This window comes from Octopus sinensis, linkage group LG7 (assembly GCF_006345805.1).
Source record: "Octopus sinensis linkage group LG7, ASM634580v1, whole genome shotgun sequence".
In the NCBI taxonomy this organism is placed as follows: domain Eukaryota; kingdom Metazoa; phylum Mollusca; class Cephalopoda; order Octopoda; family Octopodidae; genus Octopus; species Octopus sinensis.
In genome coordinates this window covers 3,651,547-3,677,523 of record NC_043003.1, presented here as the reverse complement: position 1 = coordinate 3,677,523, position 25,977 = coordinate 3,651,547, and the positions used below count along the sequence as shown (strand labels likewise).

Here is a 25,977-nt window from a genome sequence, read left to right as displayed (position 1 = left end):
AGGCACCATTCGAGTGGGATCAATACCAGCTTTGCCTTACTGGCACTGGTGCCCCGTGCTAGTAAGGTGCTAAGAGCCCATCCGAGAGTGTGATCGTTGCCAGAGCGGCTAACTGGCTTCCGTGCCAGTGGCATGTAGGAGGCACCATTCGAGTGGGATCAATACCAGCTTTGCCTTACTGGCACTGGTGCCCCGTGCTAGTAAGGTGCTAAGAGCCCCATCCGAGTGTGATCGTTGCCAGAGCGGCTAACTGGCTTCCATGCCAGTGGCATGTAGGAGGCACCATTCGAGTGGGATCAATACCAGCTTTGCCTTACTGGCACTTGTGCCCCGTGCTAGTAAGGTGCTAAGAGCCCCATCCGAGTGTGATCGTTGCCAGAGCGGCTAACTGGCTTCCGTGCCAGTGGCATGTAGGAGGCACATTCGAGTGGGATCAATACCAGCTTTGCATTACTGGCACTGGTGCCCCTGCTAGTAAGGTGCTAAGAGCCCATCCGAGTGTGATCGTGCCAGAGCGGCTAACTGGCTTCAGTGCCGGTGACATGTAGGAGGCACCATTCGAGTGGGATCAATACCAGCTTTGCATTACTGGCACTGGTGCCCCATGCTAGTAAGGTGCTAAGAGCCCCATCCGAGTGTGATCGTTGCCAGAGCGGCTAACTGGCTTCCGTGCCGGTGGCATGTAGGAGGCACCATTCGAGTGGGATCAATACCAGCTTTGCCTTACTGGCACTGGTGCCCCGTGCTAGTAAGGTGCTAAGAGCCCATCCGAGTGTGATCGTTGCCAGAGGCTAACTGGCTTCCGTGCCGGTGGCATGTAGGAGGCACCATTCGAGTGGGATCAATACCAGCTTTGCCTTACTGGCACTGGTGCCCCATGCTAGTAAGGTGCTAAGAGCCCCATCCGAGTGTGATCGTTGCCAGCGCGGCTAACTGGCTTCGTGGCGGTGGCATGTAGGAGGCCATTCGAGTGGGATCAATACCAGCTTTGCCTTACTGGCACTTGTGCCCCATGCTAGTAAGGTGCTAAGAGCCCCATCCGAGTGTGATCATTGCCAGAGAGGGCTAACTGGCTTCCGTGCCGGTGGCATGTAGGAGGCACCATTCGAGTGGGATCAATACCAGCTTTGCCTTACTGGCACTGGTGCCCCATGCTAGTAAGGTGCTAAGAGCCCCATCCGAGTGTGATCGTTGCCAGAGCGGCTAACTGGCTTCCGTGCCGGTGGCATGTAGGAGGCACCATTCGAGTGGGATCAATACCAGCTTTGCCTTACTGGCACTGGTGCCCCATGCTAGTAAGGTGCTAAGAGCCCCATCCGAGTGTGATCGTTGCCAGAGCGGCTAACCGGCTTTCGTGCCAGTGGCATGTAGGAGGCACCATTTGAGTGTGATCGATACCAGCTTCGCCTTACTGGCACTTGTGCAATTGGCATGTGTAAAAAATTAAATTCGAGCAAGGTCGTTGCCAGTACCACCTGACTGGCCCCCGTGCCAGTGGAACGTAAAAGCACCTACTACACTCAGAGTGGTTGGCGTTAGGAAGGGCATCCAGCTGTAGAAACTCTGCCAGACCAAGATTGAAGCCTGGTACAGCCATCTGTTTGCCAGTCCTCAGTCAAACCGTCCAACCCATGCCAGCATGGAAAGCGGACGTTAAATGATGATGATTCTGATGCAGCTAAGCGAAAAAATCCTGTTGGCTCAACATAAAATTGTTCTGCCAAATCTCTGTTGTTGGTTTAGACAACATTACCGAAAATAAGTAAAGATTCTTCTCCAAAGTGGTTCAGTGATAAAAGTGGTGGAATGGGAGATGGTGTGTGTGTGATGACATTTTATTCTGGTCTTTTGTAGTTCAGGGTAACTTTGTGGGTGTGCAGGAGAGGGGAATGGGTAAAGGGATAAACGTTTTGAGAGTTAAGGGAATACAGTTTTGGGGTTAGAATATGTTGGGAGGTGTGTAAGAATTGGTGGTAATGGGGTTCTGGGAGAGATAATGGGTTTAGGTGGAGTTAGTGGACAGGGATGAGAACCAATAGGAATGAAGCCCTTTTAGTGAGGGTAAATGGTTTATGAGTGACTTATCAAAGGGACCACAGTTTTTTGAAGAACTTACAGAATGTCAGTGTGTGTGTGTGTGTGTGTGTGTGTATTTAGAGGGGAAACTGGTCCAAATATGCAAATATATTCCATGGTAGGGAAAACTTGTATCGTGTAAAAGGGTGTGAAAGGGATTATGGATAAAATAATTATAGTGGTCATAATGAGTCGTCTTACATTGTATAGTACATGGTATACTGTGTGGTAGAGAGTGTGGTAGTACACTGTATGGAGTATGGTACATTTAAATGGGATATCATACATTGTATGAAGTGGTGCATATTGTGTGGTGTGTCGTATACTGTAATGAGTGTCTTATATTGTATGGAGTATGGTATATTGTTTGAAGTATCATATGTTGTATGGAGTATCACACATTGGAGTATCATTCATTGTATGGAGTATGGTATATTGTATGGTAGATGGTACAAAGGCGTCGAGCTGGCAGAATCGTTAGTAGGTCGGGCGAAATGCTTTGCGGTATTTCGTCTGCTGTCACATTCTGAGTTCAAATTCCGCCGAGGTCGACTTTGCCTTTCATCCTTTCGGGGTCGATAAATTAAATACCTATTTCTTTATTACCCACAAGGGGCTAAACATAGAGGAGACAAACATGGACAGATATAGGTGTTAAGTCGATTATATCGACCCCAGTGCTTAACTGGTACTTAATTTATCGACCCCGAAAGGATGAAAGGCAAAGTCGACCTCGGCGGAATTTGAACTCACAACGTAACGGCAGCCGAAATACCGCTAAGCATTTCGCCCGACGTGCTAACAATTCTGCTAGCTCGCCGCCTTAATAAATTAAATACCAGTTATGCACTGGGGTCGATGTAATCGACTTAATCCATTTGTCTGTCCTTGTTTGTCCCCTCTGTGTTTAGCCCCTTGTGGGTAATAAAGAAACAGATGGTACCGAGTGTTGTATAGCTTACGTTGAGGTGTTTCATATTTTTGAATAGTAAAAGTATAAAATGGTGGTTATGTTTTCCAAGAATAATTTGTGTTTTGGTTGAATGGGACAAAGATATGAAGCCATGGAATGGATGAACATCTGCTGAGAAGTTTTATTATTATAGTGTGAGGAGGGGGTGTAGAAGAGGAAAGGGGAATTCAGTGTGCCGTCTTCTAATACAAACAAACTGAGTGATGAGGAAATGTATGTTATCACTGCAGCTAAATGAAGGTAAATCTCTCTAATTGATTATAAGGTTTATAACCGAATGTGTATTTCTGGTAGATTTACAATATTTATACCTGAACATTGTTTCAGGTGTTTCGATGTATGATCAGCGTCAGGTGTCTTACTCATCGAGGAATGTTGACAGTGAAAGCAGATGTTTCATGAAAAACATATTAGCATCAACAAAGGTGGTGAGCTGGCAGAATGGTTAGCATGCCGTGCAAAATGCTTAGCGGTATTTCATCTGTCTTTACGTTCTGAGTTCAAATTCCGCCACGGTCGACTTTGCCTTTCATCCTTTAGGGACCAGTAAATTAAGTACCAACAGCGCAGTGCCCCAGTATGGCCACAGCTCTGAGCTGAAACTACAAAAAAAGAAGAAAAATTCCAAGGCAGAACATTAAAATTGAGAAATAGTTGTACAATATCCAGCATTACAGTTCTATATTTAAGAGATGAGGAATTATTTACGTTATTTACGTTATTTACATTTGACGGATATTTGTCCTCATCTTGTTTGTTGTTAACACAACCTCTCGGCTGATATACCCTCCAGCCTTCATCGGGTTCGAAATTTCCCCAAGACACCTGATGAAGGCTGGAGAGTATATCAGCTGAAATGTTGTGTTAACAACAAACAAGATGAAGACAAATATCCGTCAAATGTAAATAATGTAAATAATATCCAGCATTGTTGTGGATGCTGTGTTGTTCAGTGACCCATGTCCTGCATGAAGAAGAGGAGAATCAAATGAGAACACCCGTCACCTGAAAAGAGAAGTTGTTTTCCAAAGATGAAATACAACAGTGACGAGCATATTCATGTTCAAATACACTTGAACAGATTAAGAATGAATGTGTATGACATTGTTTCGATCTTTTGCTGTTTATTATTGACTTGGCAGACCTCAGCACACATCGATAAAGAATTTGTTGGCTCAGTTCTATAAACAAGAGCCACAATTCTTGTTTAGATCTTTGATCCAAAGGTAGCTTTGACTAAAGAAACACAACTAGGGTGAAACATTGCAGTGTCTCAAAGTGCCTCAGTTCAGTGGAATGAGTGTTGATGTGTAGAGACATCGTCTGAAAGGGGAAGCCATTTGCCGTAGACAAAATACAACAGTGGTTGGCTTATACATGTTCAAATCTGCCAGAACATATTGGTTTCAAATTTTGGCACAAAGCCAGCAATTTCTGAGAAGTGAGTCGAGTTGATTACACTGACCCCAGTATGCAACTGGTACTTATTTTATTGATCCTGAAAGGATGAAAGGCAAAGTTGACCTCAGCAAAATTTGAACTCAGAATGTAAAGATGGACAAAATACTGCAAAGTATTTTGCCTGGGGCACTAACCATTCTGCCACTTTACCTCCTTCAATTTGCCAAAATATTTCAAGAATAAACATGCATGCCATCATGTTGCATGCTTATTGAATTCTTCTGAAATCAATTTCTTATTCCTTGCTAAGTTTCATACCATTTACCATTCCAAAGAAGCTACCACATAAATGTGTGGAAGTAAAAATTAGTAAAGATTCCACCAATATAAGATGAAGCCAGCAAAGACATTTGTCAAAGAGAACACAGACTACCAGGAGTGAGAAGAACTGTCCGGTACATAAAGTAGAATCTCCTTTCTATAGCCATGGAATGGTTCATCACATGAGTCACTTGATGGTTTATCCACCATCAGACTCTCCTTGTTGTCTTGAGGATTTGAGAATTAACTCAATGTGTAAGATTTGGTTCTTAAGTGGAAAGATATTTTATGGACCCAAAACAATAATACTTCAGTGTGTGTGTGTGTGTGTGTGTGTGTATGTGTGTGGCTAGTAAAAAGATTCAGTACTGCCTGCTGAAATGGTGTGGTTATGTAATATTATGCAATAATTTACATTATTGAATAATGACCATGTAGCAAACATTTGGGCTGTCCATTCCATGTGTGTGTATGTGTGTGCGTGTGTGTGTTAATTAAATAAAATGAGATCAAAATGGCAAGGCAGTGTGAAATTTCTAAAGAGAAATTTCTAAAGAAAAAGGTAGTCTTACAGCTGTTTCAGGGATATGAAGGATATCCCTTCATCAGAGACGATATGAGAGAGTTAAATAGAACAAAATAGTAGAGTGTGTAGTGGCTAACGATTATCATGGCGTGCTCTAGAATGATCACAGTCACATCAATGAAATGTATAAAAGAATAAAAGAACATCTATAGCACTTTGACTAAATTCAGAATATTCCCTGTAAAAGTTATTTGAATAATTTGGTAGTTATAAATCAGTCTATCTTATTTATCCTGTTGTAAAATGAATGGACATCCAAACTTTTCCAAGAAAATAGATTCTTTATGATAATTCTGATGAAAGCAATATTTTTAAAATCTTCAAAGAAAATCTTTGAGAAACCATTTCTGTTTTTAATGTTCTCATGTTTCTTTTTTTTTCTTTCTCTACCCCCACACCACACCACCACCAATTTCAGGCTGCAAACACTACAGAACTTTGGATAATAACAAATGGTGTTGATGGTGGTATTGCCAAGACAATTGGTGATGCCATTCATGAAGAGAAAATCCACCGAATCAGTAACCGTGTCCAACAGGCATATGCATCAATTCATGCAGAACAATGCCATCGTTTACCCAAACTAACTGTGATTGGAATAATGCCAAAACATTGTATTTCCTATGAGAGTTCCTTTGATGGTTTGGTAAGAAGTCTTTTGGAATTCCCTTTTTGCTTAATTTCTTTTCTCATCTTTTTATCTTTTACTTGTTTCAGTCATTAGACTGTGGCCATGCTGGGGCACCACCTTGATCAATATTTATGAAACAATGGAGGAACTTTTAGTCAAACAAACCAACCCCAACATTTAGTTGGGGTTCTTTTTTTTAGCCTGGTATTTATTCTGTTAGTCTCTTTTGTTGAACTGCTAAGTCCTTGGCATGTAAACAAGCCAACAGTGGTTGTCAAACAGCAATGAGAGACAAACACTGACACAAAGATACACACACGCACATAGATATACATACATATATATATATACATACTGGCTCCCATGCCAGTGGCACGTAAAATGCATCCATTACACTCTTGGAGTGATTGGCATTAGGAAAGGCATCCAGCTGTAGAAATCTTGCCAGATCAGATTGGAGCCTGATGCAGCCACTGGCTCTCCAGACCTCAGTGAAACCGTCCAACCCATGCCAGCATGGAAAACGGATGTTAAACGGTGATGATGATGATGATGACATACCGCTATATATATGGATGGATATGTGTGTATGTATATGACAGGCTTCTTTTTGTTTCTATCTAAGAAATCCAGTCACAAGGTCAGCCGAGGCCATAGTATAAGACACATGCTCGAGATGCCACACACTGAGACTGAACCTGGAATCATGTGGTTGGGAAGCAAACTGCTTACCACACAGCTATGTGTGCACCTAAATTTGTTAATTTTTAATTAGTGAGAGGTCAATAGTGATGATCTCGGTAGAGGTCACTGATTAAATCAGTGCTTTGGTTGTAGTGGCATTTATTCCGTTTGAACTTATAGCGGTTCAATACCTGCAGCAGAAACAGACGGAAGGCTAGGCAAGGCTGGTTAAGTTTTCTGCTTATTACAGTGATAGAGATTGTAGTTTTGTTCTTAAAGATGGTTGTTTAAACCGGTCATGCTACAGCACAATCTAGACGAGTGGGAATTGGCAAAACTGGGAGGGAGGGCCATGGTAGGGCAGTATTTGATTGGACCTCTGTGGCTTCTTGGTTCAAATCTTACCATCGTTAATGTTTGCATCCTTCAAAAGTCTTACCAAAACTTGGCTTAGTGGTTAGGGTGTTGGACCCATGATTGCAAGGTTATGATTTCAATTCCCGGACCGGGCGAGGTGTTGTGTCCTTGAGCAAGACACTTTATTTCACATTGCTCCAGTCTGTTCAGCTGGCAAAAATGAGTAACACTGCAACTGACCAGTGTCTCAGCCAGGGAGGAATATATCATAAACCTGAGAAACCAGGAAACCAGCCCTAGGCTCCTTCCAGAATAATGTGGGCTAACCATAACCAAAGCTAAAGAAATTCCAATCTCTGCCTCACAGAAAATCACTCTGAGGGTGGAAATCAGAATATCAGTTGACCATTTGCTTCTCCATTAGCATTTTTCACTTTTCAAAGAAATTCTCTCCTCTCCAAAACATTTCCTTTCTCTTCCAGTATGATGGCCCAATTGTGATAAAAAATGAAGGTCACAAACCAAACTCCAACTGCTATGACCTGAATCCTGACCATACCCACCTCATTCTTGTGGAAGACGAAGTTGGAGAAAGGTCAATATTTACTCATTTTCGTTGTTTGTTAGAATACAGATTAGGGTCAGAACTCGGACGACCTCATCGCTTCAAGAGATTCTTCAGTAATGGTAAGTACCTAACATATGTTTCTGTGGCATTTTATTACTTCCTAGTATTCCCTTCAAGGCCAACTTTGCCTTTCCTCTTTCGGAGCGGGGCAGTGGGGGGAGGGTCAATAAAACTTATACTGGTTGTGTCTGGTGTTCTTGCTGATTATCGTCGGGATAAAGTTTATTCTCCCCCTGACATTGTGCTTTTAACACAGCATGTCCATGTGAGATGTTACCTCAGGACAAATAATGCAATAACTGACCTACTGACCATACTCTTTACTCTTTTACTTGTTTCAGTCATTTGACTGCGGCCATGCTGAAGCACCGCCTTTAATTAAGCAACTTGACCCCGGGACTTATTCTTTTGTAAGCCTAGTACTTATTCTATCGGTCTCTTTTGCCGAACCGCTAAGTGACGGGGACATAAACACACCAGCATCGGTTGTCAAGCAATGCTAGGGGACAAATACAGACACACAAACACACACACGCATATATATATATATATACATATATACGACAGGCTTCTTTCAGTTTCCGTCTATCAAATCCACTCACAAGGCTTTGGTCGGCCCGAGGCTATAGTAGAAGACACTTACCCAAGGTGCCACGCAGTGGGACTGAACCCGGAACCATGCGGTTGGTAGACAAGCTACTTATACATTTGGTATGATACATAGATGGCTATTTTAAATAAATACTGTTCCGATTGCATACACCAGATTTTTATTTTGTGTAAATGTTTCTACTTTCAGAATCGTTTGAAATGGAAATGCAAACAGAAACACCTGCAGCTTCGGTTCCGGTTGTTGGTTTATTAGTTCAAGGAGGACCAAAAAGCATCGATCATATTCTCTTCTTCCTGAAAAACAAGATGCCTGTGTTGGTGCTGAAAGGAATCGGTGGAGCGGCAGATCTTGTAGCTTATACCTACGAAGAATTGCAAGAAAGGTAACATTTTAGAAAAGCACTACAAACATTATGATGGACTGTTACGTATATATATACGTGCACACACACACACAGATGCATGCACACACATACACATGCACTTATACACACACACACACAGATGCATGCACACACATACACATGCACTTACACACACACACATACACACATGTATGCATGTACATACATGCACACACACCATGCACACACATACACACACGCATATATACATGGATGCATGCACACATATACATACACATGTACATACACAAACACACACCACACACACACACATGCATGCATGCACACGCATTCACATACACATGCACACACACACACACACATCTTATGAATGTGTATATTTAATATTGGGAACCTATCCCAATAATAAGAGTGTGTGTGTGTATGTACCGTTGAAGGTCTGTGTGTATGTATGTTTATATATATATATATATTTCTTTTACTTTCTTTTACTTGTTTCAGTCATTTGACTGCGGCCATGCTGGAGCACCACCTTTTAGTCGAGCAAATCGACCCCAAGACTTATTCTTTGTAAGCCTAGTACTTATCCTATCGGTCTCTTTTGCCGAACTGCTAAAAAACGGGGACGTAAGCACACCAGCATTGGTTGTCAAGCGATGTTGGGGAGACAAACACAGACACACAAACACACACACACACACACATATATATACATATATATATATACGACGGGCTTCTTTCAGTTTCCGTCTACCAAATCCACTCACAAGGCTTTGGTCGGTCCGAGGCTATAGTAGAAGACACTTGCCCAAGGTGACATGCAGTGGGACTGAACCCGGAACTGTGTGGTTGGTAAGCAAGCTACTTACCACACAGCCACTCTGTATATATATATATATATATATATATATAATATATATATATATATATATATATTTAGAAATAGATAGAAAGACATAGATAGATAGATAGAGAGAGAGAGAGTGAGAGAGAAGCAGACAGACAAACATAGTGTAAATGTTCCTTGCCTAATATGGACTTGAAGAGTGCATATATAATACTCAGAACAAAATTCATTAAAAAAACAAACCCCCCAGGTCAAAAGTGCAGAGAGGGAAAGAAGATTTAGTTTATTGGAGCTGGGTTCCTTAGATAGGAAGTGAAAAGGGTCACCATAGTATTCAAGATATTTTCCTGTAGATTGGAGGTGAGGTGGGGTATGGTGGGGTGGGGTAGAGGTGGTTAGGATGAGAAATGGTGAGGCAGTTTTAAATTTCGTGGCCAATGCAGTGTTACATAACTGGCATGTAAAAAGCACCCTTTGAACTTTGGGCCCCACACAGGCAGCAACAAGTGGATGAGACCTTTGACAATATACCGTGTTTGAGAAGACCTGTCAAGGCAAGCGAGATCATAGTCGTGGCCAATGCTGGTGTTACAGAACTGGCACCCATACAGGTGGCACGTAAAAAGCACCTGCTACACTCTTGGAGTGATTGGTATCTGGTTAAAGAATCCATGCCAGATCAGATTTGAACCTGGTGCAGCTCCTCAGCTTACCAGTATTCAGTCAATCCGTCCAACCCATGACAGCATGGAAAACGGATGTTAAATGATGATGATGGTGTGTGTGTGTGTGTGTGTGTATCAAAGTTGGGTGTGGAAAATTTTATATTAATTCTTCAGATTGTGGTGGAATGACACACTGAAAGGGAGAGTTCATTGTCCCCATTTGACCTGTGTTGCCCATGATTGTGTGGATTAGATGCTTCAAGAGGAACCAGCAAACTACAGTACTGCGCCATGCTCTAGCGTTGACTTTGGTGTTGTTTCTTCTATAGGTGGATGCCCTTCCTAATGCCAACCACTTGGCAGAGTGTGCACTGAATGCATTTTATATGGCACCAGCACCAGTGGGGTCACCAAGTAACTTGCAAGATAAGAGCCCTTAACTGAGAGCAGTGTAGGAGTAGTCAGGGAAGTGGCCCTTTGCCAGGGGATAAGGGGTTAAAGTATGATAATGAGACAAGAACACGTGTCTTACCGTAAGGACAATACTTGGTTACTCCAGATGGAAAGAAACCAAGATAATGGTGAAGACATACCAGACTGGACCCTCAGTTTTATATCCATAGTGGTAGTGATGGGAATGGTGGTGATGATGGTGGTGGTGGTGGAGTCACATTACGCAGACAGCCATATCTTTGTGTTATATAATGTAAAAGTTTATACCATGGAAATATTTAAAGGTAAAATTTGTTTGCGTTCCATTCACAGAAGTGACCAGGACTTTACCGATAATTCCTTGAAACCAGAACTGATTAAAAGAATTTCAAAAACATTCCCCGATGACTTCAAAGAGAACGATATTGCCAGAAATGCATTTCGTGACAAGATTTTAGAATGTGTCAAATATTCTCAAGAGGTTGGTAAGTTAGGCATAAATTGTTGCAAAGATAACGAGATTCTCTTGTCACTAATTACTGTCTCTAATGAGTTTGCTAATTAGTTATATAATAATGACAATAGCAATAATATTAATAATAATTATTATTATTGTAATAATAATAATGATAATAATAATATTAATGATAATGATGATAATAATAATAATAATAATAATAATAATAATAATAATAATATAATAATAATAACAACAATAATAATTCTTGTTGCAAGCAACAAATATGGACTTGACAGAGGAAAAACTTTGGTACAACCACAAACCCGAAGGCATCGTTGAAAATGATAAGCAAAGATCCTATGGGATTTATGATTCAGTGCGACCATGAGATAGAGAACAGGAAGCCAGGCATAGTGTTAATTGAGAAAGAAAGCAAATGATGCTGGATCATAGACATAGTAAGCCCAGCTGACAACAACGTATGCGATAAGGAAGAAAGAAAAGTTGAGAGATATGACAAGTTAGCTTGGGAGGTTAAGTGGTTGTGGTCGATGAAAAAGGTGGTAGTAGTAACAATAATTGTCCAAGTCCTAGGAACAGTGAATAAACATCTCTAAAAGTACATGGAACAAATAGGGGCTGCAATAAGAGTGGAGCACTTGGAGAAAACAGCATTACTTGGAACCGTTCGAATATTCCGGAAGGTGCTTGAAAAAGATGAGGTGTTACCTTGGTTCACTGGTAGTGAACAGCTGACACCGCAGTACATCTCCAGCATTAGAAGCTGTGCAAAGACAATAATAATAATGATGATTACTCTGGATGGTGCTCAAGAAAGAAGAGGTGTTACCTTGGTTCACTGGTAGTGAACAGCTGACACCGTAGTACATCTCCAGCATTAGAAGCTGTGCAAAGACAATAAATAATGATGATGATAATAGTGTGTGGAAGATAGAAACCACAATTATTCCTGTGGTAACTGGTGTAGCTGGCAGCTAAAAGACTAAAGGAAACTGGAATTAAGACTTGCAATGTCGACCGGCAGAAAAGTGCCATTCTTATATTCTGTAAGAATCCTAAGGAAGATTCTTGAGATTCGAGGAGACTTATTGTTTCCAAACCTCAAAATAAAATACCTGAAAACTAAATTCGCATGCAATAGCTTAATAGTAATAATGATGATGATGATGATGACAATAATGATAATAATAATAATGATAATAATAATAATGATAATAATAATAATAATAATAATAATAATAATAATAATAACCCCTTCTACTATCGGTACAAGGCCTGAATTTTGAGGGGAGGGGTTTAGTCAATTACATCAGTCCCAGTGTTGAACTGGTACCTATTTTAATGACCCCAAAAGGATGAATAGCAAAGATGGATTCAGAGGAATTTGATTTCAGAATATAAAGATGGACGAAATGCCAATAAGCATTTTGCCTGGGGTGCTAATGATTCTGCCAGTTCACTACCTTAATAATAATAATAATAATAATAATAATAATAATAATAATAATAATAGTAATAATAATAATAATAGTAATAAATAATAATAATAATAATAATAATAATAATAATAGTAATAATAATAATAATAGTAATAATAATAATAATATAATAATAATAATAATAAATAATAATAATAGTAATAATAATAATAATAATAATAATAATAATAATAATAGTAATAATAATAATAATAGTAATAAATAATAATAATAATAATAATAATAATAATAATAATAATAATAATAATATGATGATGATGATGATAATAATAATAATGTTTTTGTTTGTTCATTCATTTATACTTTTGTTTTTTCATGCTAGCATGGGTTAGAGGAATATATCATTACTTCAGTAGATTTCAAGCTTGGTTGAGTTAGGGCATTCTATAATCCTGTTCATTTCACCATTTCTCAAATGGTGTTCAAGTGCAACCAAAAGTACCCCTAAGCATTTTTTAAGACATTCAATATTAAAGAACAGCAGCATTTTAAGGCTACTCTCTTATAAGTTTTGTGTACTGGCTTCAATTAACATTTGCTAGTAACCTATTTTTTGCATATTGTTTATACTCCGAATCTATTTTTGTGTCATTCTAACTTCTTCCCGTTGTGTATGACAGCTGAGATACATAATTTTCTCTATTAACTAATTGTTTGATTTTCATTCTTTTCATTTTCTTTGTTATTTTCTTCAGACAAGATTTCATTATCATTAACGAGAAAGTCTTTCTTCTCTCAAGTTTTTGTTGTTTTACGTTAAGTTTTTCTTTGTCAGTGATCGTTTTCTTTTCACATTTTCACAGAGTTTTTAGGAATTTTCATCTGAAATCATTATTTCTTGCCCCTTACACAACAGAGTGGGATAAAGGCTCATAGCTAAGTGGTTAGGATATTCGGGTCAGAATTGTATGGTTGTGATTTCAATTCCTGGTGGCACATTGGATCCTTGAGTTGAACACTTTATTTCTCAGCTGGAAAAAACGAGTTGTACCAGTAATTCAAAGGGTTCAGTCTTGTCACATTCTGTGTCCTGCTGAATCTCTGTGAAAACTATGTTTAGAATATATGTATCTGTGGAGTACTCAGCCACTTGCATGTTAATCACATGAGCAGGCTCTTCTGTTGATCAGATCAACTAGAACAAGGCAGCGAGCTGGCAGAAACGTTAGCACGCTGGGCGAAATGCTTAGCGGTATTTTGTCTGTCTTTACGTTCTAAGTTCAAATTCCGCCGAGGTCAACTTTGCCTTTCATCCTTTCGAGGTCGATAAATTAAGTACGAGTTATGCACTGGGCTCGATATAATTGACTTAATCCCTTTGTTTGTCCCCCTCTATGTTTAGCCCCTTGTGGGCAATAAAGGAAAAAAAAAGAACACAGAGTGGTAGTGCCAGTTTTTTATCGAAAGGGTTGATCCTTCAGTTTGGCACTGTTAAGGAGGGAGGTTCCTGCTCGTCTGCTTCTGATAGTGCACCTAAAGATATATCTCCTTTGCCATCCCCAGACTTTTTGCTCTGATCATAGTCCGCAGACTTTTGTCACCTTTGATTTTCCTTCTTTTTGTTTTCCTTGTTTTTCCTTAATCTTCCCAGTTCCTCAGGAAATTCAGCTCCAAACTGTGTTTTCCTCCAACTAATATAACAACTAGACTTTCTATCTTGTATTGTCAATCTCATGTCCTTTATCTCAGTTCAGTGACGTCCACCAGGCACAGTTCCAGTATGGCTGTGGGCCTTTGCTGATCATTTGGGTTTACAAGTCCATTGTGGCGCCCTCTGACCACAGGTCACATTTCCTAAAACCTCCTCTGACCAATCTCCTACGCTGCAACACAAAAGTCACTCTCTACATCATGGCCCATGTCTCTAATTGTGATTCATGTATTCCTTTGACCCAAGGGGACAAACACACAAATGGACAGTCAGACCTTAGTCTGACAATTCCATCCTGGGTTTCTGCTGGGTTTCAAATTTTAAAGAACAGAAAACACTGCTGAAGTTTTCGCTTCTTTCACTTCAGATGGTTTCTCTTAATATGTCCTGGCGATCTTGTTGCCCTGCTTTACATGAGGAGAAATTTCAGGGAGAATATCAGAGTGGGATAACAAGGGAAAATCGGCATAATATTGTCAAAAAGAGGGAGAACAATGGGGTAACATTTGCATAACACTGGGGTAAAATTAGGGCAACATGGTAGAACACAATGTGCTGTTCTCTTGCTGTTCCATATTTTAACCATTGACCTTTGTTCTTTAATGCCGTCTTCATTAAACTTTAACCTTTAATCTCTCTGTCCCCAGGGCGAACAAACATTCCTCACCTTCGTCAACACAAAAGGATGGGATTCCAACCTGAAGGACCTTGATAAATATATTCTGAAGGCTTTATTCCGATGTAAGTACACAATGTCTTATGAGTGTTGTTGTTGTTGTTGTTGTTGTTGTTGTTGTTTTTGTTTTTGTTGTTGTTGAGTGTCTATGTTGTCATCATCATCATCATCATCACTGTCTTCATTGCAACTAACTTCGATACACTCTCACTCCCACCATCACCACCTCCCCAGCACTGTCACCCCACCATCTGCCACCCACCACCACCACCACCATCATTTCCCCCATAGCCAAAGTGATGGGCAATGTCCCTCCAATTAATAACCCATACTGAGACAGCTGCTGTTCTGATGTTTTTGTCTACCAATTTCTATTGATTCTTTTTCCTTTCTAATTACTGTTATAATTTTATTAATTCCCATTTTACTAATTGCTCATAGGTGCAGACATGGCTGTCTGGTTTAGAAGCTTGCACTTTACAACCCTGTGGTTCCGGGTTCAGTCCCACTGCAAGGCACCTTGGGCAAATGTCTTCTAAAGTAGAAGACATTCGCCCAAAGTGCCATGCAGTGGGACTGAACCCAGAGCCATGTGGTTGGGAAGTGAACTCGTGTCAACAAAGCCACGCCTGTGCCTATTTTACTAATTACTAGCAGAGATACTCGGCCTTGCTCGGGATTAAAATGGCATAGATTTTTATTGCTTTACTTGTTTCACATTTTCAGTTTTAATTAAGTAAGATTATGTTTTTAATTATTGTTTTGTCTTTACTTTGTTGCAGCTAAAATCCTTTCCGGGTCGCAATGGCGGGAACAGTTATACAAAGATTTACAGCTGACCTTGGACTGGAATCGACCTGATCTGGCTTGCTCGGAAATATTCCAAAGAGAAGAATTTGGCAAATTAAAAGTAACAAAAATTAGTTTTATTTAATCTTGGAATTATTGCTGTGACATTTCACTTATCATCTGTGTGTGTGTGTGTGTAATCTCCACATCTGAGCTATATGCATCACAGCAGAACAATTCACAGTTTTTTTGGGTTTTTTTGTCAAGTGGCATTCATCAGAACAAAAATGAAAGCTTTTAGAAATGTTCTTCTTAAATATATCTTTATATATAAAAGTGAAGTTGTGTGTCTGTTTCCTACGATTTAGATTCCTAATTACTCCCACATTTTGCGGTGCAGTTTAACCAAAACCGGGTATCTTATAGTCGTGATTCATATCGAGCCCTTCTGGGTATTAGCGCGCGTCTACGATGAGTCTACGATTTAAAAAAAATTTACCATAATTTTTTCCATTTTAATGCATTTTTTCGCTATTATATAAGGGAAGTAACTCTCTAAAAATGTCTACGATGAGTCAACGATTTAAAAAAAAATTACGATCATTTTTTTTCCATTTTAAATGTATTTTTTTGCTATTTTTTGGCTATAACTCTCTCAAAATGTTTATATAGTTATTTCCCTTACAAACCCGAGCAACGCCGGGCGATACTGCTAGTTTTTTATAAAAATCTCTAAATATATCAAGCTATGAGGCCTCAATAAGATCCTGACACAAAACTTTAAAATAGATCAGTAATTTACTCATATTGCTTATGTATACTCATAACTTGACATTTTTCTGTTGAGTACTACATATATATATGGATGGATGGCTGGATGGATGAATCACTCGATCAATCTTCCAGGCATGAAGTGGATTCGATCCACCATAGCCAAATTTAAATTAACAGTTCAACACAACTTTTCTCGTGATGGCACAATGGTTTTTCTCTGACAGCAGTTTTACATTTGCCAGATGCCTTTAACTAGGCTGAAATAATGTCTTCACCACTTGACCGTTATAACCGCTTCTACTTCACCAAAAGCTAGAATAGAGATATCACAGTACACTAACGAAGCCCATTGTTCTCAACTATATGTCTATCCTTCTGGATAGTTATAAAAGCAAGAACCCCAAGCAAAAATCAGTAGTCACTTGGTGACAACTGAGTGAGTCGACTCATGACAACTTAATCAGATAGGGAATGGACTGCTAGAATCATGATCACAAGCAAGGCATAGATAAATATATATATACATATACATATATGATAAATATATATATATGAATGAGGGGACAAACGAAAGAGGGACACTCAAACCAATTTATTGTAAGTTACATGTATGGATAAAAACAGTTTGATTCAAATTTGTTGTCTGATGACTAACATCACACTTGAAACTCAAGAGTACCAACGAATTTGATTCAAACTATTTTGACCCATATGCCCTTCCTAACGCCAACCCACTACACTCGTGGAGTGGTTGGCGTTAGGAAGGGCATCCAGCTGTAGAAACTCTGCCAGATCAGACTGGAGCCTGGTGCAGCCTCCTGGCTTCCCAGACCCCGGTCGAACCGTTCAACCCGTGCTAGCGCGGAAAACGGACGTTAAACGATGATGATGATGATGATGATATATATATATATATATATATATATGTGTGTGTGTGTGTGTGTGTGTGTGTGTATGAGCTTGCTTCCTAACCATGTGGTTTGAAGTTCAGTCCCATTGTGTGGCACCTTAGACAAGTGTCTTCTGTTATAGCCCTTGGCTGACTGAAGTTTTGTTTGTAAGTAGATTTGTAGATGGAAACTGAAAGAAAGCTGTCATGTGTGTGTGGTTGCCATTAGGAAGAGCATCCAGTCATAGAAACCATGCCAAACCAGATGCAGGAGCACGATGTAGTCCTTTGACTCAGCAGATCCTTGTCAAATCATCCAACCATGCAAGCATGGAACATGGATGTTAAATGATAGTGGTGATGATGATGATGATTATGATGATGACAATGATGATGGTGATGATGATTATAATGATGATGGTGATATATATATCACCATCATCATTTAACGCCTGTTTTCCATGCTGGCATGAGTTGGATGGTTTGATATGGAGCTGGCTAGCAAGGAGCTGTCCAGACTCCAGCTGTCTATTGATGCATGGTTTCTACATTTGGATGCCCTTCCTAATGTCAGCCACTTAACAGAGTGTCCCGAGTGCCTTTTACGTGCCACCAACATGGGTGTCTTTTACATGCCACCAGCATGGGTGCTTTTTAAGTGGCACCTGACTGGACAAGCCCGCATGTGTGGAAGATTTTACTCAGCTTGACCCACCTTATCAAATACAGCAGATCACCACGTCTCCCTGGCCCTTGTCATTTCCTCAGTGAAACCCAGCATCCAAAGATCCTTTCTCCACAACTTTGTCCCATGTCTCTCTGGGTCTACATCTTCCACAGGTCCCCCCCCCCAATTACAGCTCAGCACTTCTTCACACAGCTCTCCTCATCCATACGCATCCCATAACCAAACCAGCACAGTCTTCTCTCTTGCACACAACATCTGATGTCTCTTATACCCAGTTTTTCCTCTTAAATCATTTTACACTCTGTCGTGTGTGTACGCTGACATTACACACCCAGCAGAGCTTGCTAGCTTCATTTCTTTCAAGCCTTCACAGGTCCTCAATAATCAAAGCCCACATTTTACTGCCATGTAACATAGCTGCACATACACAGGCATCATACAATCTACCTTTCACTCGGAAGGAGAAGCCCTTAGTTACCAACAAAGGTAGAAGCTCTCTTTGAACTTTGCCTATTCTTATCCTTGCAACTACACTTTCAGAACTCCCTCCCCTCCACTGCTAACTTGGTCTCCTTGGTAACAGAAGTTATTTACTACTATTTCTAATGATCCACTCAAGCATAGACAGGTGTCTTCTATTATAGCCCTTGGATGACCAAAGTCTTGTTTGTAAATAGATTTATTGATGGAAACTGAAAGAAGGCTGTCATGTGTGTATGTGTGTGTGTGTGTGTGTGTGTGTGCATGTGCACGTGTGTGTATGTATGTATGTGTGACAGTTGAAATTAAGCATCATCATCGTCATCATTAGCATCATACAAGTGGCATTATTCATTTCCAGGCTTCTGTGTAAACATGTCTGGCCATGGGAGAATATTCCTTCACTTGGAAATGGTGGAGGATTGGCAACAGGAAGAGCATCCGGCTGTAGAAAGTCTGCCTCTGCAACAAAATTCTGTGTGAACCATGCAAGCAAGGAAAAGTAGATATTAAACAGCAATGATGATGATGATGATGTTGATGTTATGCATATGTACACACATGTGTGTGTGTGTGCATGCGTCTGTGTGTGTGTTTGTGTGTGTGTGCATGTGTGTTGCTTTATAAAATAAATTCATTACACTTTATGTTTGTATTGAGTGCTCTCTCTTTCTCTCTCTCTCACTATGTATACACACACACACACACATATATATATATAAGGCAAATAAGAAAATGGAGAGGATAATCAATCACCAAACCTCAGCCTGTAAACATCCATTTGGATCTATTTATTAATTGATTACAATCATATGTGTAATTAATCAAAATAAACAAAGGAATTAGGCAAATAAAGAAGTAAATAAATATAGAAATTAAAAAAATAAACAAATAAGAATAAATGAGGGTACAAATACTAAACCCTTACAGCTGTTTCTACCATGGGGTTGCCCATTCTTCCGAGTTTTCCACATCACGCACCAGTGATATACAGGGATTTTACAAAGATATTGGATATTTACGATCCCTTCCATGGTTGCTTAACCTCAAACTCATACAGTCATATATATACATACATATGTTGTCATGAGAGATCGTTAGCCACTACACCCATTTTTTCTCTCCATTTTTTCTCTCCTTGTTTCTTTCTGTGTCCCTTTCTGTAGAAGAGCGTAGGCTCGAAACGTAAAAGACTTTTTCTATTCCTGAGCGTTAGACTAATACATCTGTTTGTTTTGTACACTACTTGTCTTCGTCTTTTGTTTTTTTCATAAAATCTCCCTATATATATATATATATATAATAATAATAATAAGGGTAAAATTAATTGATTAATTAATCAATAATTAATAATTCCACCAAGTAGTGATTCGGTATGTAAAAGGCCGTTATCGGTAAATTTAAGCAATATTTATTATAATAAGGGATAGGCAAAATAATTTGCTTCACCACACACCTAACTTTAGAAATAGCAGCCAAAACAAACTAGCTATTTCTTCTACTGTAAGAAACAACTCCCAGACAATATATATTTTTTGGCTGCTATTTCTAAAGTTCTGTGTGTGGTGAAGCAAATTCTCTTGCCTATCCCTTATTATAATATATATATATATATATTTACAAGAAAAAAGCAACAAAAATGGATTAGTTGTTCAGTACAATTGTTTCATACGAAGAACAGCTTTATTAAAAGCTGCAAATATTGCAGCAAATACAAGTGTCCCGTATTCATCAGCCAAAACACATATGAGTTTTCCAAACATCCTAGTGGGTGAGGCTACACTCATGAAGTATCGAAGAGAGTTCTATGAAAAGCAAAAGTTAGATTGTAAGAAGACTTCAAAACTTCTCTAATGATGCACAGTTTTATAAAAGGTTTTTAAAAAAAGGTTTGTTAGCTTCACAGAAAAGGTAAATCCATCCGTAATAATGCAGGTGTAATTTCCGGAGATATGAGGAGATATTTCATACTCAGAGAAGATGAATTTATCCATAATAAAGTAGGTACAATTTCCTGATATATGAGAAGATGCTGATCACATTTCTGTTCATTTCACAAAACTACTATGTTGGAATAATATTGGCTAAAAGAAGTTAGTGGAGCAGAAGAACCGCCCAAATAGGGCATTATGGGACAACTGAGAGGAAAGGGGTGTAAGCATACAACCTACACAGGATAGTCTATTTCTGTAGTGACAGAAAGTCTAGCTCAGGGTTGCAGGAATCTGAGATTTATAAAAGAGAACATTACTTTTGACCAGCATACAGCTGTTAACTGCCAATCCTACAGAGTTAAAAGCATATATAAGAATATAAAGAGAACAAGAGAAAGTATCAAAGGGGTCAAATGCTATCAGTAGAGGAAAATACATTAAGAGGTTTAAGTGCAATACTAGAAAGGAGGTCATTTAATTTATCTATTTATTATTGTTACTATTTTTACAAATGTTTATACATTGTAAGATAGACTTTAGGTCTATACCTAGAGGTCAATTAATTTCTATAGTAAAAGGTGTGAGAATATTGCTTATTCAAAAAATAGTGAAAATCATAGTGAAAATTCCTTATATTATTATTAAGGGAGTAGCATTACTTATTTAAACTTATAATAGAATTATGAAGTATTAGCAACTCATTTGATTTAAGTTGGGCTAATTAAATTAGATTAAAATTAGATTAAATTAAATTAACTATATAGTCAATTAAAATTTTTGGCAACGTACAAGTACTATTTATTTCTTTGTGTACTAAACCAGATACAGTTAGAAAGAAAGAACCACAGTGTAAGAGCTTGCAGATATCTATTTAAAAATATATTAGAGTATTGCTTTTTTAATAAAAGCAAGATAGACCTAGCTCCATACGGTTATTCTATACGATTTTTATTTAAAATATTTTAGAGTCTTGATTTTCACGTGAATACAAGAAAGACACAATTCTATACGGTTATTTAACAAATTCCTATTTTTTCTATGCCTTAGAATTTCATATGTCTCCATGGAGCAGAGTTGGCAACCAACCCTGTTATTTCTATACGGCATCGCTCTTCTAACTATTTCCCAATTAAGGTTATATTTAATATTATTATTTTTGAGTTCCCAGATCTTACTTGAAAGTGTGGTGCAACCAGCTTTATGACGTAACTTAAAGGAGGAGACATGTTTGCTAACTCTTTTTTTAAAATTTATAGTACAACCTGAATAAAAAAATTTGCTATTCTCAGTAGTTATGGTACATTTATAGATTACGTTATTTACCCCACACAGACCAGGTGCCGGGCATTTTGACCTAATTCTACAATTACATCTAGGGGGATCATCTTCAGATGTAGAATTATTTAAGGATAGATATCCCATATTTTTGCTATTCTGATTATTATGAGTATATTTATTGTTATTATAGTTAATGTTGTTATCTAAAGCAGTGTTATCATTTATCGATCCGTTTATACTATCATTTAGTTCTATAGCCCTATCATAATTACTTACATTATTGGTATTGCTACTATTATTGCTTGTATTTATATCCGAATGTATATTGTTGTTATAGATATCAATATTTGCAGCTTTTAATAAAGCTGTTCTTCGTATGAAACAATTGTACTGAACAACTAATCCATTTTTGTTGCTTTTTTCCTGTTTATAATCACCCCGCATTATTTTATGGTTAATGCCATATAGATTTCTGGTGCATCTAAGTTAAGTACCGCATTCATGTGAATTCATTGGAACTCATTTGAATCTTAATTGCTTTTACTGAATATATACATATATATATATATATATACACACACATATATATATATCTAATATAGGATAAAATTTTCAAAACATCTTATCAGTGGCCAGCATATTAAAAAATACCTTTTAAGGTGAAAACTATAAACAACTTATAAATAAGGACAAACGAAAAACATTCTTATGCCAAATATGCCAAGAAATAGACTTTAAATCGTCAATAAGCACAAATAATAATTCATCACTCTAAGCATGCGTCTCGAAGCAAGCTGACAGAAATTTCTAAAAAATTTCTTGCCATATTTGGTATAAGAATTTTTTTCTTTTGCCCTTATTTATAAGTTGTAGATATATATATATATATATATATAGACACACACACACACACTCTCGTTTATTTTTGTGTTCCTTTCTGTGAAAGAGCATTGAGGGAATCTGTGGAAGAGGTAGACCCAGGAAGACCTGGGATAAAGTGGTGAAGCACGACCTTCGAACATTAGGCCTCACTGAAGAAATGACTAGCAGCCGAGACTTTTGGAAATATGCTGTACTTGCGAAGACCCGGCAAGCCAAATGAGACTATAATCTGTGGCCCATGCCAGGAGCATAACCAGCCCACTTATACATACCTTTTCCTTCCTTGGACACTAAGCCGGCTAACCAGCTTCTGTGCAAGTGGCACATAAAAGGCACCATTCAAGCATGATCGTTACCAGCATCGCCTTACTGGCACTTGTGCCCGTGCTAGTAAGGTGCCAAGAGCACCATCCGAGCGTGATTGTTGCCAGAGCAGCCAACTGGCTTCCTTGCCGGTGGCACATAAAAAGGCACTATTTGTGCATGATCGTTACCAACGTCTCCTTACTGGCACCTGGTGACATGTGTAAAAAGATTTGAGCGAGGTCATTGCCAGTACCGCCCGATTGACCCCCGTGCCAGTGGCACATAAAAAGCACCCACTACACTCTCAGAGTGGTTGGTGTTAGGAAGGGCATCCAGGTGTAGAAACTCTGCCAAATCAAGATTGGAGCCTGGTGCAGCCATCTGGTTCGCCAGCCCTCAGTCAAAATCGTCCAACCCATGCTAGCATGGAAAGCAGACGTTAAACGATGGTGATGATGATGATGATCTGTTTCTTGTCTACACCACCTGTCTCTGTCTTTTGTTTTTTTGTGAATTCTCCCCCTATATATATATATATATATATATATATATATATATATATGTATGTATGTATGTACACATATATTATGTATATATTTTTTATATTTATTAAACATAACTTTATCAAATATTTCAGATTGATAAAAACCTCTTTGATCAGTCGCTGCAGAGAAAAGATCGTGAAGATTTTGTAGAACTTTTTCTCGATCAGAACTTCCAAGTTCATAAATTCTTGAATCATAAAAAACTGAAGCTTCTCTTTGAAAAAGCTGAAGAGCGAGAATTCTTCTACACAACCTGCTTAGAAGGTGCTCTGGGCAAGAATTTCGTAAGTATGAAATATATTTCACCTTTTCTCATATAACTTGATATATCATAATTTCTTATCTTACCTGTAGCTGGGTAAGGTACATAACTCTGCTTGCCTCAGTCCTGTTGGCCGACAACAGAAACCATTTGTACTTAAAGGAAAGATGTACATTTTCCAAATTTATGCAGAAATAACAGATATGCATGAATGTAAGGTGGAACATAAGACAGAATGTAAAATATTCTAAGAAGGACTTATCCACAAAATTCATGACACTTAAAACGTTTCCATATATTCTTGTTAGCGGTGTTGTTGCTGTCATCACCATCATCATCATCACTGTCAGGTTCATCATTATCATGAATATTGTCATGACGATGATGATGATGATCATCATCATCATCTCAGCAGTAGCCATATGAGGCTTATTTTAGCTTTTGACCTTCGTACTCTATGATGACCCTGGGCCATTTCCCAATGAGTTTTTAATCTTTAGACCTTTCCATCTTCACTTTATTCATTTCTTGTAACTCTCTGCAGTAGTAGCAGTAGTGGTGGTTGTGGTGGTGGTGGTGGTGGTGGTGGTGGGGTGGAGTGGGATGGAGTAGGGTGTGCGGGTGGATGCAGCTGTCATTGCTGTCATCACCATTTCTCCATTATTTCAACAAGGGTGACAGAAAAGGGAACATTACTGGAAGGGTGGCCATTGGAAGTGGGTAAATGTAATGAAATTGGTGTTATACTTGGAATAGGCAGAGGCTCCAGAGAAGGGGTCCACCAAATAAGGGTCAGTCAAAGAACCCTAATTCTAGCCATGCAAAGGTTACATTGGGAAATGCTGCCTTAGATATACTATGCCAGAAAAAAGCAAGACAAGATGGTCATGGCTGGTGTGCCTTTGATCAGTGATCCACCCAAGGTGGACTGACCTGGTGTTAAATAGCAACAACGGCAACAACAACATTCACCAAACAAAAGTTTTTACTGTTTAACTTATGTTTTCTTTTTGTTTTGGTTCTGTTTTGTCCAGCAATCAAGAGATCAGCCTTTGGCTGCCAACTTCTTGGACACAGATTTGAATCGTCTCATTTACAAACTGTGTGGAATCAAAGACTTTGTCCAGCCCTGTGAACTCTCCATGAACTCCCTAGGGTTGTATGTCCTAGACCCTGTTGTTGCTGAAAGAAAGGTTCACATTTCTTAATTCTTTTATAATAATGTTGTTTCACATTTTTTGTATGTTGTTTGCAGTATTCTTTATTATAGTGAACATAAGACACCTTGTATATGTTAACTGTGTTACGTTCACTATATTGTGCTCACTATGTTATGTTTACGACATTAGGTTCACTGTTTATGTTCACTATATTGTGTTCACTGTGTTATGTTCACTATATTATGTTCACTGCATTATGTCAACTGTGTCGTTTATTATATTGTGTTTACTATATCATTTTCACTGTAAATACCACTAACGATTTTGTTCCGTGCACTTGTAATACTGGTTTCAGGTTTTGACACAAGGCCAGCAATTTTGGGAGGGATCAACCCCAGTATTCAACTGGTACTTATTTTATTGACCCCAAAAGGATGAAAGGCAAAGTCGACCTCAGTAAAATTTGAACTCGAAATGCTTCTAAGCATTTTGCCCAGCATGCTACCAATTCTGCCAGCTTACCACCTTAAGAATAATAATAATAATAATAATAATAATAATAATAATAATCCTTTCTGCTATAGGCACAAGGCTTGGAATTTGTGGGGAGGAGCATAGGTGCTAACATCGACCCCCCCAGTACTTAACTGGTACTTACTTTATCGACCCCGAAAGGATGAAAGACAAAGTCGACTTCAGTGGAATTTGAACTCAGAACATAAAGACAGACAAAATGCTTCTGAGCATTTTACACCAACATGCTAAACATTCTGACAGCTTGCTGTCTTCATAATAATAATAATTATTGCTATTTCAAATTTTTTGCCACAAGGGCAGATTGTGGGGGGTGGGGGTGATGAGTCAATTACATCAACCCCAGTGTTCAACTAGTACTTAGATTATCGACCCCAAAAGGATGAAAGGTAAAGTCGACCTCAGCGGAATTTGAACTCAGAACGTAAAGACAGACGAAATACCTATTTCTTTACTACCCACAAGGGGCTAAACACAGAAAGGATAAACAAGGACAGACAAAAGGATTAAGTCGATTATATCGACCCCAGTGCATAACTGGTACTTATTTAATCGACTCCGAAAGGATGAA

General features: G+C 38.7%; 1 protein-coding gene and 1 long non-coding RNA gene across 4 annotated transcripts in view; both read left to right on the top strand.

The window, feature by feature from the left end:
- Window positions 1-25,977, top strand: part of LOC115213802 (transient receptor potential cation channel subfamily M member-like 2) — a 161,042-nt gene that overhangs the window by 84,422 nt on the left and 50,643 nt on the right. For all 3 annotated transcript variants that reach the window (XM_029782671.2, XM_029782672.2, XM_036504463.1), the window contains 8 exons: window positions 5,776-6,003; window positions 7,512-7,716; window positions 8,457-8,652; window positions 10,912-11,059; window positions 14,857-14,950; window positions 15,668-15,795; window positions 23,543-23,734; window positions 24,747-24,905. In XM_029782671.2, the coding sequence (XP_029638531.1) occupies window positions 5,776-6,003; window positions 7,512-7,716; window positions 8,457-8,652; window positions 10,912-11,059; window positions 14,857-14,950; window positions 15,668-15,795; window positions 23,543-23,734; window positions 24,747-24,905 (1,350 nt within the window). The remainder of the gene's footprint in view (window positions 1-5,775; window positions 6,004-7,511; window positions 7,717-8,456; window positions 8,653-10,911; window positions 11,060-14,856; window positions 14,951-15,667; window positions 15,796-23,542; window positions 23,735-24,746; window positions 24,906-25,977) is intronic.
- LOC118764154 lies at window positions 23,752-24,576 on the top strand. Its single transcript, XR_004999938.1, has 2 exons — window positions 23,752-23,930; window positions 24,344-24,576. It is a non-coding gene; the product is annotated as an uncharacterized LOC118764154 (long non-coding RNA).